Raw genomic sequence first — 14,898 nt, 5'->3', positions numbered from 1 at the left:
CCCTAGGTCGGTAACTCATGGGCTAATCAACCAAGCCCATGGTCTTACAACCAGATGGGCTAGGAAGGCTTGGCTAGGAAGGCTTGGAGTACACGACAAGACAACCAACGCCCGGAGGACTCCTCCTAACCAACTTAGTACCTATAACCTTAGGCCCCGGTAGCCATATAATCCAGCGTGAGGCTAGTTAAATATAGACATATAGAACCTAAGAACTTTGCTCAGCCCCTTGATCTATGTAACCCTATACAATTAAAATACACTAGCAGGAATACATATTACGTCATATATCAAGAGCCTAAACCTGGTAAACTCTGTCACTATTACCATCCGATCTACTCGTCTGGCAGATATCCTATTGAGGGATCTGCAAAAAAACACTCAGAACCTACAACATGAGCCTGACACATCAACCAGGGACAGATCACACGACGGCTTGGGCAACATGAGCATGACACAACGACCAAGGACGGATCCCACGAGGGCTTGGGCAACGCCCACGGCTAGAGCGATGACATTGGAGCCGGCTTCTATACATGCACTCAAAATCATGCCCAGCTCATCATGTACTCCCTTTGTAAACTAACATAAGAGCATTTAGATCGTGATCTAAACGCTCTTATGTTAGTTTACAAAGAGAGTAGGTTTTAGAAGGTTTAGTTAACATAATTTGTATCTAGTTAGCTTGTAATATATCCAAACCATGTCTAAATTTTGTATTTGAAGTGATAAAATGGGGGAGAAATAAGTGACAACATTAGGTGGCTGAGCACCCAATCGCTGTCCGCAGACACGTCCGACCATGTCCATGGACAAATGACATCTTTTTGGGTATTGCCCTTAGATGCTGGCAAAGTGGAGGCGTTGGACAAAGTGGAGGCCAATGGTTAGATCACGCATCGTCCAATGTTCGGCTGCTATGTATCGGCTGCATGGTAGTTTCGAGATGCTGGTGCTTGGATTAGCTGACCAACGTAGTTAGATTTTCAGTAGCTATATACACGACTCTGAGTCTCTGACCATCTACTACCCAATTACATACTTCGCAGAGATTATGCTACAGTTAGAGCAACATTTCCTTCCCTCTAGTCACTCAGTTGGGCATACTAAACTAAGCACCCTCCTTGGCTTCAAAATTGTGCAGGCAGGCCAGGTGGCCACCCTTGGCCTTTTCGTAAGCTCCATGCGAATCATATCTCACCGCTGCAAAACCATGTCCTGCCCCATTGCCTCAATACTCCTGTGATGCTTCATACTCCGTAGCTTGACAATACTGCATTTTCAAAATGATGCCAATCCAAAAGGGCCGCCAAGTAGGCAAAAGAAGAAAAACTGGGGCAATCTCCTCTGATTAAATGGGTCATGCAAACTGACTATGCTTCCATAGTCAGTTTGATGCCTGATCTCTGATTAAATGGGTCATGCAATCTCCCTGGCACGCATCTGTACTTCACGAATCCTGCTTAAGCTTGTTGCCTGATCTTCTTGATGATTCCCTGCCTTCACAACACAGAACAAATCCTTAATGGTAGCAAAGTTATCCTCCTGTGTACAGATCGCCTTATCTTTAGTTGCACAGCGGCGTTTCCCATAATTAGCCTCAAAGTCAATTGACTTCTCATTAGCCCTTTGAAGCACTGATGCAGGTATTCCTGGATGGAGAAAACAAAATGAGCATGCAGCACTTAGTGTTTCCTTTTGTGCTAACTTAGTAAAGCCTCAGGCAAAAAGAGCATTCAAATTTGAGTAAGTGCACTGCAAAAACAAAAATACTGGCTTGGAAATAACCTGCTAATCGAGCAACATTCACGCCATAGCTTTTGGGACATGAACCAGCTGTTAATCTGTAAAGGAAAGTCACTTCTTCCAAACCTCCTTCTCCAGTGCCTACTTGGCATGCCATATGGCAAAGTGATACCTACAATATGAGGTATTCAAATACACAGGTTAACACCTGTATATGGTTGAATTCAAAGCATGATATGGACACTTTACCTTGCCATCCTCATGTTCCACTGCTAACTTATGGTAGTGGGTAGAAAACAAGCCTAGACACTGCACACGATGAACTAGATAATCTAGAACAGATGCCCTGTTATAGTCCATAAGGCAGCAAATCAATCATCTCAGAGTTGTGATAGTAAATGAGGTAACAAAATGATAAATAATGTCAAGAGGACATAACAACTCAATGATATGATCTTTAATTGAACGTACGCAATAGCTTGTCCATCAGAAGTCGATGTGCCCCGCCCAAGCTCATCTAAAGCCACAAGAGAATTCTTGGTAGCTGACGACTGAAGCAAAAGTCATAACAGAAGTAATAAATAGATAAGCAAACATGAAAACTGTGACAGCCATTCATATCTGAAAGAGAAATCTTACAAGCACGGAAGCAGTCTCCATGAGCTCCACCAAGAATGTACTTTTTCCAGCCATAATATGATCCCTTGCTCCCATGCGAACAAAGATACGGTCAACAAGAGAAAGCTCAAGGTTTTCCGCCGGAACATTTGCTCCAATCTGTCAAAGCATGAGAGCAGTTAACAAGCAGCATTGACAGTTATGATGGTGGAATAACTGTGTCAATATAAGATAGTGGATTACCTGTGCCAATATTATGGTAAGACAAACTTGACGCAGGAGAGTTGATTTACCACCCATATTTGGACCAGTAAGAACAATAAAGCTGGCATTTCCTGGCCCACCCATGTTAATGTTATTTGGTACAAATGAACCCATGCTTAACGAATCACTTCGAATAATGGGATGCCCAAGATTTCTTGCATGGAAAGTAGGAGTATCATCTGGACCACACAATTCTCTGATAGTTGGACAGCATGTTGGCCCCTCAAAATAATCACCCGCAATAGAAAGACTAACCAAAACATCAATCTCTGCATGATAAAACCAACATAATATCTAGTGAGCTTTTGTGACAAACATCATTCTACTTATATGTCCTTATGTCCATAAAGATTTAGCACCATAATTCATACAGAAGAATACATCTTTCCTGCGGTGCAGAAGCTAAATAGTTCTATATATGTAGAAAGGTGATCAGTTGATTCAGAGAGTATGCAAAACTAGTAACATTCTCTCAAAAAATCCATCTATCCCTTAAATGTGATATCACCCTTGTTGCTGCCCAGCAGCTGGCAATATAATGCCAGAAACATACAACTACAACCAATTTTTTAGTAGAAGCAATTAACTGCCATGAAGGGGAGCCTTGGCGCAGTGGTAAAGCTGCTGCCTTGTGACCATGAGGTCATGGGTTCAAGTCCTGGAAACAGCCTCTTACAGAAATGTAGGGAAAGGCTGCGTACTATAGACCCAAAGTGGTCGGACCCTTCCCTGGACCCTGCGCAAGCGGGAGCTACATGCACCAGGTTGCCCTTTAAGCAATTAACTGCCATAGCAGATCGGGAGTACAGTGAAAACTAACAAGGAGCAATAAGGAATTTGGTCGAACTAAGTTGCTAACAATGGGGCACAGAATGAAATAAAATAACATCAGATGCAGTGTTACCAGCAGACACAGACACCAACTGTCTCCACTTGCTGTGATGCTCAATAAAGCGTTGAATCAGTTTCTGAAGAATGCCTTTCAATATTGATTCTTTATCCGTTGCAACCTTAGAAAGTTCTGATATTAGTTGTTTTACTTCTGGTGTCCAGTACCGGCAGACACCCTAGCCAAAAGTTGAAATTATGTTATGAACTTCAAATAACAGAAATATCAGTTTCAATAAAACATCTATAAGCCTTTTTAGAACATTTTCAATGTGTTGAGGCAAAGTGAGCAAATGCATTGAATGCTGCAGAGAGTTAGTACAAAACAACAACCCAGCAAAGGGCCAAAATAGAACAGCTCGTGACAGTAATCAGCTCATCATGCCTTAGAAGAAACCATTTCAAAGGATTGGAGCCATGGACTTAATCAGTGGATCATCAACCCAACAAGTCAAGCAAAAGAAAAGGGGTGGATTAGCCATTAACAATCACCACCTTGACATTTCCTGAGCACATTGCTTATGCTGCAAAGGCAAATAGCAAACCCACCCAGGTCTTCAACGTGTTGGTCATTTAATATGAGGTCTAAAGAGGGGTTTCAAATCACTGTTCTTAAAAACACAAATATCAAAACCAATCCCAATGTTGTTGTCCAACTAACACCAAGGATGGATAGACTGAAAGGTTATACACAAACAGTACTGGAACTAAGCACCCTGATTGAAAGAAGTCAATTCTTAGTAGGATAAGCTTCCTTTAGCAAGATAATTAGGACTAGCACTTTCCGTAATATACAGAGAGGTCCGTACGGACAAACTCAAGCAACCAATAATATTAGGCCATTTTCCCCAAGCTCTTCTCTTCCTCCCCTGTCACCCCACAACACCGGCAAGATGCGCACGCCCAGTGGACCTTCATCGTTCATCGGCCCTCAGGCACCTCCAGGCCACGGCTATGCCCTCCGATTCCAAGGCTCTAACACACTGAGGCATGACAGTTATGTCAAACTAATCCACTAAAAAGCATGTTTCAAGTTTCAACTTTCAACCAATCACTTTGGCATGAACAATTGATTACATCCTCCTCAGAGCAGTCTGACTATCTTTTTCTTTCTTTCTTTTCTAACCGCATAGCACTACATGCATCAACACCCCAAACAACATGCAACAGTATCAGTACAATTCCATGCTCGTATTCAAGTACAAGAAAATTCATGTCAAATTACCTTTTTTGTAGACTGCAACTCATAGTCACTAGGAACAGAACCCCTCAGGCTCTCAGACACTTCAATAAGGTAAGTATCCTTTCCAACATTTACATACTTAACCTGCACCAGTAAACCAATTATTAGTAATTGCTAAATAAACTAATAAATGGTCGACATTTGAAACATTAGTGACGCATAGCACTACCGATGAATCCCTCAGTAGCTTTCTTTGCTCCTTCAGGTACTCCTGTAGACTGGATTCGATCTCCTCTATGGCACAGGAAGTGGCATCATATTCAGGGTCACAACCTTCAAGAGGTATGATCCGACCATTATGATCAGCCTCTGACCAATCAAATGCATCCCTGAAGTAATCTAAAACAGATGACACATCTGGTAACCCTTTGCCTGTAAACAGTTAGAGCTTGAAGGTTACCTTACACATTAGAGGCAGTTAAACAATCTGATAAAAAACAGACACCGTGTAGAGAAGACCCCTCGTGTAGCTTAACTAATGAAGAAAGTTGTTATTACTACCTGGTGAAAGCAAATCATTTAGTAGAGAAGACCCCTCTGTGCCTGTCAACGCCCTAATAGAAGAACATGCCTGAAACATTTGCTGGCAACCACGAAGGGCAGCAGTGAACTGCTGGAGCAGTCTCTTTGCTGTGTCTTCATATAGAACAACTGACTTAGATCTCCCATTTTCACCACTGCAAAGAATGTAGTATGAGTCATTAAGAATAAGAGAGTACATTCAAAGGTCCAAGAGTAGAAAAGCAATGCAAACTTCTATAGCTAAACCTGGAGCAAAAATATATATAATGCAAAAGTCAAAAGTCAAACAAATCCAGCTTATTGCACAATGTCACTACTAATAAGGTATGGTATTGACTTACCATCTAGAGAAAAGGTGTGCAAGCAGACGCTCCATGTCTGGAAGCCTACATAAATCTTTACGGAACTGCATAGCACATTCATGCCCGATTCCCTGGAAAGATGAATAAAGCGTTAAAAACAACAACGAAAAGTAAAATGACAAGCATAATCACGTGAAACATGAAAGCAAATTTCTGACTTCGATACATACATATATACAGTGAAAACAGATGCACAATCAGAATATACTATTATATGGTAATCATCAGTTTGAAATTTCATAATTTTGTTCACACATTAATAACTATGTTGCAGCGTTTTAATTTGAGGAGACTGCACAAGCTTCCCACCATGAATAGATAACCATCATATACTTCATAAGCTCAAAGAATAGTAATTATCCCAAGGCTATAAGATATGATCCATATAATGGTCAGGTTTTCTTTAATACTCGAGATGAGCAACTTAGCATTAAGGAACAAAGTGACAGCAACAACAAGCACATCAAAACAGTTCTAAGTACTAAAGCATTTAATAACTTGGTCATAATTAATTAAATGGCACCCACCCCTATGTAAATAATTGTGTTAATTGAGTGAAATGCTCTATTAGGCCATAAACTCACATTGAAAGAACAGTCTAGTCCCTAAACTCAAAAACTGCACACTTCAAACCATGAACTGTTTTGAGTGATACACTTACGGCCAAACGGTTCAGGAGGGCGCGGCAGGGGGGGGTGGGTGCAAAATGGATAAAATTAAAGGAGCACGTTGCCGGCCGACGCCACCACGCCATGCCTCAATGCAGTCCGCTGTCCGTCGAGCTGCACCGAGCCATGGCCGTCGGCGAGAGAAAATTAACGAGCTGCTCGGCTCGTTAAGCTTAACGAGCAAAAAATCTTGTGGTTGAGATGCCATGAAATGTTGTCATGCGAGATAACAATATGTGTTGTGTTGTACTAACAAGCTTAACGAGCTGCTCGTGAAACTCATTAGCTCGTTCGTTAAGCTCATTAAGTTTGACGAGCTGAAATCAATGATTGGCTCTGTTCATTAAGTGAGCTATGAGCTTATCGAGCTGTGCTATCTAGCGCTCATTAAGCTCGCGAGCTACGAGCTTTTGGTCCAGCCCTAGGTGAGAAGTCCCTCCAGGCAAAGGCGGTGGCACACACGAAGCCCACGAAGGTGTCCTCAAGCGTGTGTGCCCAGCTGACATAGGCGAGCAGAAAGAGCTCCATGTTGGTATTGGTGAACGCCTGCTCGGCCGCCACGCCGAAGCCGAGGACAAAGGCAAGGAGCAGGTTGAGCGGGAAGTGCAGCGCAACGGCGGAGGTGGAGTAGGCAGCCATGGGCTTGGTAATGTGTTGGGGGTGGAGATATAGATGGAGCTGGTGAAGTGCGTCCAGGTCCGGGAGCCAACACAGGTAGAGCACAGACACTATCACACACAGGTACACCACGCAGTTGAGTGCCGTGATCGGCGCCACGAAGAAGATGAAGAAGACGCATTGGATAGTGGTAACCTCTGTCTCAACGTGTGTGTTTTGGTGCTTGCTTCATTTCCTGGTCCAACACTTTGCATCCATCCTCTTCCAGTAAATGTGACCGTGCAGATACTTCCTTCTTGGGATATCATGTATTAGACTAGCACCCGCAGTTCAGGCTCTGACGACATGGCAGTCACGTGTGCAGTTATACCTCTGTCTCAACGTGTGTGTTTTGGTGCTTGCTTCATTTCCTGGTCCAACACTTTGCATCCATCCTCTTCCAGTAAATGTGGCGGTGCAGATACTTCCTTCTTGGGATATCATGTATTAGACTAGCACCCGCAGTTCAGGCTCTGACAACGTGGCAGTCACGTGTGCAGTTATTTCCTCTCAAACCATTTTTTGGCCTTAAGTGTATCGCTTAAAACAATTTATGTCCTAAAATGTGCAGTTTTTTACTTTAAGGCCTAAACTGTTCTTTCAATTTGAGTTTATGGTCTAATGGGGCATTTCACTCTTGGTCTACAGTATGCTCGATTGTGAGAGAAATAGTAACCATATAGATATATTTGTAAGTTTCCATGCATATGTGTGCTATACTGCTATTGATCTTATGAGCCTAAAGTTGATGTTGGGATTTTGTTAGAGGAAATAGAAGCAAGAAGTTCATAAATTTGTTTTTGCAATGCTAACACCATTCTCTTTATCTTTTGTTTGAACAACCCAATATCCAACACACACCTTTGTTTATTCCACTTCTAATTATATATTTGTAGAAGTTATTAAACATATAGTGATACGAATTAGTTTTTTCAATTGAAAAAAAATGTTTGGATGTCAATTTTTGTGGCAACAAAACATTTGCATGGAAAAGGGCTCAAAAGATCCAGAAAAAAAGAAGTCAAAGCATAGAATCTTTCTCTGGATTTTGCTGTATGCTAAGATAAACACAAAAGTCCTAATGTACCACAAGAACATTTCCATGTATTGCCTTGCTTGTAACTTTCTGGATTATGTTGTAGCCATACTGATACCATAACTGTGTGGTGTTTAGGTCAATGTGTATTCAAGAACTGATGTACTATCATCTCTGGGCTTTGTTGAATTATATACACTGATAGATATAATGGACAAAAGAGTGTCCTTTTGTGCATATGGCCCTCGTGTTGCTCGCTGGGCCCTTCAACCGGATCGATGCGACTTCCTTCTCCAGGGGAAGGAAGCATAGAATCTTTCTCTGGATTATGCTGTATGCTAAGATAAACATAGAATCTTTCTCTGGATTTTGCTGTATGCTAAGATAAACACAAAAGTCCTAATGTACCAAAAGTCCTAATGTACCAGAAAAAAAGAAGTCAAAGCATAGAATCTTTCTCTGGATTTTGCTGTATGCTAAGATAAACACAAAAGTCCTAATGTACCACAAGAACATTTCCATGTATTGCCTTGCTTGTAACTTTCTGGATTATGTTGTAGCCATACTGATACCATAACTGTGTGGTGTTTAGGTCAATGTGTATTCAAGAACTGATGTACTATCATCTCTGGGCTTTGTTGAATTATATACACTGATAGATATAATGGACAAAAGAGTGTCCTTTTGTGCATATGGCCCTCGTGTTGCTCGCTGGGCCCTTCAACCGGATCAATGCGACTTCCTTCTCCAGGGGAGAGGCGGGCAAGGGGGGCGAGGGGGGCTTTATCTTAGGCTGACAGTGGGAGTGGGTGCTTTCAGGCGTCCAGAAGGCCCCCGTGCGACAACAGCAGCTTGACCCTTCCTTTCAACTTGGGGTGGATACCAGAGCAGTGGTCCTGTGGAATGCAGGCGGTGATTTGGTGCATCAGGGACAAAGGGTGAGCGGCCAGTGCGGCACCGCAATCTGCTTGCAGGCAGAGGATGTCGGGGCATCGACCCCAGTAGGCAATGATAGTGGGTTCCTAAGAGCGTGGTGGTTGGAATGAATTCCAAGGCAATGGCCCCCGTGTGGTGGAAAGCGACATGTCAGGTATTGCTAGTGGTGGAGTCGGTGGTGCCTTTTCTATAGTGAAATGCAAGATAGACGTCACTAAAAAATAGATGCAAGCACTCTGTTATTTTATGCTGTAAGCAATTTAAAAGAAGGAAAGAAAACCAAATATGGGTTTGTGATATGATCATGTATGTGCTCTATGAACCAAGAAAAACTTATGGGTTTGTTATGCTTTGTCACTTAGTACTAAAGGTTAGTGAAACCAGATGGCATACATGCATCTACAGTTTTCCATCTCGTTTTTCCAGACTCGTTTTTCTAAATATCCCCTGGTACACAAACTGATGCCGCATTGCCTATTCTATGATCAAGTAGAGAAGAAAATCCCATCATTAAGATATCGTATTTGCATGTATCTGAAGTGTTACTCTTGCATGTAAATCAAATTTTGCCCAAGCAAAACACACCAACCCAAAAATAGCTTCCATTACTATGTTATATGTCTTCATTGCTGATTTGTCATTATAGCTATGCAAATACCGTTTTCAAATAATCCTACGTGAATAGCAAAACAAGCTTTATGCTAGGAAAATTATTTACATAAAACACAAACCTTGAAAATAGCAATGGCACCTTGACGCTGTAGTATTGCTTTGCAATCATACAAAGGCCTTACAATCCACCGTTTGAGCAATCTTTTCCCAAATCTAGTAACACAATGATTCAATTGTTCATACAAGGTCCTGAAAGTATACGCAAAAGTATGTTGTCACAGTGTCACTTAACAGAGTTCAATATATAGACAGAAATAAAGAGTTTAAAGCAGGTAGTACCCTGAGAGACCACCAGTTGCATTCTCTAGGATCTCCAAATTTTCCAGTGCGGCAGCATCAAGTATCATATGCTTCCGCATATTGTTGATGAGCCCCGAGCATGTCAGGGGCTCAAATTCAGCACATGGAAGCAATTTGTCATCCAGAAGGACTTGCTTTAAGTAAAACAAAGAACCTCCAAGAGCAGAAAGCGCATACGCTCGATCACCAGCTTCAATTAGCTCACTTAATAGGTCAGGCAGACAGCCCACATTGTTTTGTACACCAACAGTGTTTCGTGACGCAGTGAGATTATCTGATGAGCTGTAGTATTGCTCTATTACCTGAATAGTTTTCTCTGCATCCCAAAATTCCGTAGATGGAAGCAAAGCATTTATCAAAGGGTCTCTTGTATTGTTTTTCAGTGCCCTCTCAGTTTCTGCACTCAGCATCTTAGCTGGCTTTATGATTTCCACAGGTCGTATTTCAGACAAAATGGAACATAGCACATGACGTTCAGGGTCATCTTGAAACTGAAAAACAACAATTACATAATGATAAGAGGCTACACAATTAATAAGGGGCGCTTGATAGTTCTTCTCTGCGTGCAAGTATGACTGGAAATAAATGCTAGAATCATATACCACCTACCTGTCCAATGATGAATTTGCTTGTAGAAACATCAATTATGCAAACACCAATTGTATGACCATCTTGACTCTTTGTTGAATTACATGGATAACTTTCAGCCACGGACAAGATGTATGACGTATCTGGATTCGCCAGAAGGGATTCTCCTTCTGTCAGTGTTCCTTTTGTGACCATTGCACATATTTCACGCCTCACAACCTTGAGTAAAGAAGGAAAACAACAAAAATAGATATGGTCATGTTCCCAGCGCAACAATAACAAGATTTGAATTTACATAAAAAATAGAAAACAACAGGACACTGCTCAGAAGTTTCCAATCTAAATCACTGACATATTTGTTATCAAAACAGAAAAAACTAGTTATATTTGGCATATATCTTTGTGGTCACGGTATGTGCATATCGGTATTACAAAAGCGGTAACTCTGGTTGACCATGGGACCTAAACAAACCTTGTCTTTTGTACCCGTCTCTCTACGGCGAAGTTCAAGCTGGTCTGGCGTCTCGGTCTGCTCTACAACCAGAACCCGATAACCCTGTGATAAAATGAATGTTTTTATTAAAAAGAAAACTTATCTACTATTGATGAATAAAGTTACATCAAATATGTCCTGACCTTCTGAGCTAGTTTCTCCAAATTCACTGCTAAATTCTTCTCTGGGAAGCCACAGTGAGGTTGGTCACCCTAAAACAATAGGATGCACAACAAATGAGCAGAGTTCTGGATCACAAGGGAAGTTAAAAGCTGGAAAGTGGAGTAATAGCAGCAACACCAATAAGGGGAAGAAAACAATTACACCTTCATGTATTGAAGATCAAGCTCCTTGGCCCCAACATGAGCATCCATCTCGTACAATTCATAGAATTTGCCCATCTACTTCAAATTCATAGAATAATGAATAATCACGACAGCCTTAATTTTACTTCAGTGAGCACTAGATAAATGTAGCTGTACCTTGAAGAACAGGACCTTATCCATGTGCTGGGATTTAAATTCCCACCATTGCCTCTATTAATAAAGACTGACAGTTAGTTTTCAAGACAAGTTAAGGAGAAGAAAAAGGGATGAATTGTCAGCATGGACATATTACCTGTCCACCTGTCAAGTTCTTCAAGAACTGGGGAGGCAAGAAGAGAGTTCTTGGATCATAGGCTGGGTCTGCAGGTCGTCTCCCTTTTGCATCTTTGCGCCCCCTATAGTTGAAAACACATCATAACAAGAGGCCCATTGAGAAAAGAAGAAGCAATTGATACAGCAAAGTGTATGGCTAGAATAAATTGCATTAATGAACGCATGTGTTTTGCCAGATATACACCCAATATTTTGACAAATACTATAAAATGTTTAAACCAAGCTGTCAAAACTGCTATAATTAAACTGCAAGAGGAAATAATCAAAATAGTACTCCGCAAGTACTCACTGCCCAAGGAATGTGAACTTCTCCATCTGCCGACTTCCAAAGCGCTCAGACAGGTCTCCAGTAAGAGCAAGGTGAGCATTCTCTAAAATCCTCTCTCCTGCAACAATGGCAACAAAAATTACAGACCAAACCACCAAACTTAAACTCAACAACAATTCAGATTCCATTACTCACTCGTATCACAGCTCGGTGGCACCTTCATTTCAGCCTTTTCAGGGGTGTTAGCTAGTTGAAAGCTGAACTTCTTAGCACAATCCAATGCACCAACATCCACTTGTTTCCTCTTCTTTGACAACGTTGACCCTGATGATGCTGAGCCAAGACCAGACGTTGACCGCACTGTGGACACTGAAGCTGACGTGGACAAGGAGTTCCTTGATTTCCCCTTTCGCGAACTGACCGCAACAACCTCTTCCTCTTCGTCATCCAACTCCACCTCCTCCCCATCAGAATCATCCTCCGGAGCAGCATCCTTCTTCCAGTCCTCGTCCTCAGTGGAATCCCCAGTTTCCTCATGCTCCTGCGCAGACGGCGACTTCGCCTTTGCGGTGTCAGACATCCTCCGAAGACGTCGCAGCTTCCTGGCCGGGGGCGGCGTCGCCTCCTCGGCGGCCCACTCGAATTTCTCCTTGACGAGGTCGACCTCCTCCTCCTCCCCGTCGTCGTACTTCACGCGGTGCCGGCGGGAGCCCCCGTCGTAGGCATCCACCGTGCCCTCGTACCACGCGTCGTCCAGCGGCCAGTACACCCGCAGCCGCCGCCCCACCGCCTCTCCCGCAGGCGCCGCCGCTGCATCATGCTTCTTCTCCTGCTGCGGCTGCGGCGGCGGAGACGGCTTTGGTGGGGGAGGGGAGGGCACGGCGAGAGGGGGCTTCCTCGCCTTAGGGTTCAGCGGCGACGGGGAGGGTTCTGCGGCGGGCTTAGGGATGGAGGCGGCGGGGGAAGGGGAAGGGGATGGCACGACGAGAGGGGGCTTCCTCGCCTTAGGGTTCAGCGACGACGGGGAGGGCTCTGCGGCGGGCTTCGGGGTGGAGGCGAAGAAGGCGGTGAGCTGGCTCTGCTTCCGGACGAGAGGGGAGCGGCCGTTGCTGAGGCGGCGGGACGCCATTGGAGAGCGCCCGAGGAAGGGATGGCCGCTTTCTCCCGGCGGGGTTTAGGGTTTTGCGGGGGATTTTTGGCGGAGGGGATCAAATAGGGGGGATGGCGCGGGCAAGTGGCGGGAAACAGAGGATGGGTGCGAGGGAAGGAGGGTGACACGCGCGTCTGTTGCCGCCGGAGGAGACGAGGTGCTCTGCGGCCGAGCAGCGCGGGGAGGAGGAGGGCCTGGGTGCGGCCGTGCGGGCCTGCAGGGTCGGCCCGGTAATGGCTTGGGTCGCTGACAAGCGGGTTCTGGTCGGCTGCGCTTCTGTGGCGATACTGCGAGTTCCAAAAATGTTCTCGGAAAATAGTTCTAAAAGAAATTTCATGTTCACGGAAAATAGTTCTTAAAAAATCATGTTCTCTGAAAAGAAAACCAGCTCCACCATCCTTCCCAGCACAGACCCCTGAGTGCTAAAGAGAATCAGATCAATGGAAGTTCCGAACATACCGATGGTGCACTAGGTTGTCATCATTTTTGTGATGAGAAAGTAATATCGACTCAGATAGCCAGAAAATCGTTGATCTTTGTCGGTAAGTGTCAACAACGTCGATCTCAAAGGAGACACGACCCAAAGAAGAAGATGACGATTGGTTGACCACACATAGATGTCAGTCCGAGTTGATGTAATAATCAGATCGGCGCAGTTGCCACCAAAGCACCACCGGCCCGGAAAGACATAGCCAACTCCCCCTATTACCACATACGGAAAGGCAAACTTATCAACCCAGTTTTATCTTTAACCGACAAAGAATAGGAAGAAGTCGGAGGAGACCTTATTGAACATCGCCGCCACCACAGTCAAAAGGGGCGAAGCGACGAATAATGAATACCTAATGTCCACCCGATCTCATCACTAGATCCAATAGTGCATGTGTCGTCGAGGCAGGGAGACCTTATTGAGCATTGTCGCTACCACAATTGAGAGGGACGAAATAACGAACGACGAATACCTAATGTCCACCCGATCTCATCACTAGATCCAATAGTGCATGTACCGGCAAGGCAGGAGAACAAGTCGAAGGAACCATTATTGAACACCTCACTCACCACCACTGAAAGGGTGAGGTGATGGGCGAACAGAGACATAGTGCCATGCCCCAAGATGAACTTAACTATAATTCTAGTTGTAGATTGGTGCCTCTCTACATACCCCAGCGGTAGAGCTAATGAAGTAAGAGGACGTCGCGATCTACTCCTCGATGAGGAGTGATGACCTACACGTGCACGGGGTTTAGTTGTAGTTCTTTCAAAATAAGAGTATCGATCCCACTACAAGCACAGGAATGACCTTGTCTCTCGCGGGGATTTATAGTATAGTGTCTGCAAGTTAGTTGTGATCTAAGGCAAATTGGAAACAAAAGTTTGAAATATTGCAAGGTTGTTGTGAACATGGTAATAAAATGCAAGAGTAAAACAAAAGGTCTCAAAATGTGAAACGGCGGTTGTTGGAATCAACAGGGCTAAAGCATTCTCAGGGAGTTTGAATTCCTCACTAATGTGTATCTAACGTAGCCTATGCCTAAACATAATTTAGATTATGGGTTCCTGAGCCACTTTATATGTTTTCCATAAGTGGGCGGAGCCAAGTACATAAATACGTCCATACATGTCGCAGCCTCGTATCCCATACGCAACTACTGTTCATCCCCACTTCGGTTACCGAATGGTGATTAAGGGTTTCCATGTGGACGCAACTAAGGTGGTCTCCATTTTCCCCTACTGCAATGATCAGGGAAGGGGGAGATATGTTGTCACTACAAACCTCCGCAAACCCACCATCACACCAATGGCAATGATCTTTCGTCCAAAGAGGCAT

At 43.8% G+C, this 14,898-nt stretch overlaps 1 protein-coding gene across 1 annotated transcript; it reads right to left on the bottom strand.

Moving 5' to 3' along the window:
• Nucleotides 1-745: 745 nt before the first annotated feature.
• LOC123103708 (DNA mismatch repair protein MSH6) lies at nt 746-13,244 on the bottom strand. Its single transcript, XM_044525383.1, has 21 exons — nt 12,116-13,244; nt 11,942-12,038; nt 11,612-11,714; nt 11,476-11,529; nt 11,320-11,394; nt 11,137-11,205; nt 10,973-11,056; nt 10,522-10,719; nt 9,892-10,403; nt 9,672-9,801; nt 5,623-5,714; nt 5,261-5,436; nt 4,929-5,131; nt 4,742-4,843; nt 3,533-3,695; nt 2,608-2,897; nt 2,386-2,523; nt 2,218-2,297; nt 1,996-2,092; nt 1,789-1,918; nt 746-1,652 (listed from the first exon to the last, which is right to left on the bottom strand). Exons 1-21 carry the CDS (start codon nt 13,047-13,049, stop codon nt 1,420-1,422), a joined length of 3,960 nt encoding a protein of 1,319 aa, XP_044381318.1. The 5' UTR covers nt 13,050-13,244; the 3' UTR covers nt 746-1,419.
• Between the last annotated feature and the right edge of the window lie 1,654 nt (nt 13,245-14,898).

This window comes from Triticum aestivum, chromosome 5A (genome assembly GCF_018294505.1).
Source record: "Triticum aestivum cultivar Chinese Spring chromosome 5A, IWGSC CS RefSeq v2.1, whole genome shotgun sequence".
NCBI classification, from domain to species: Eukaryota; Viridiplantae; Streptophyta; class Magnoliopsida; order Poales; family Poaceae; genus Triticum; species Triticum aestivum.
The sequence above is the reverse complement of the archived record's forward strand: the minus strand, read 5'-3'. Positions and strand labels throughout refer to the sequence as shown.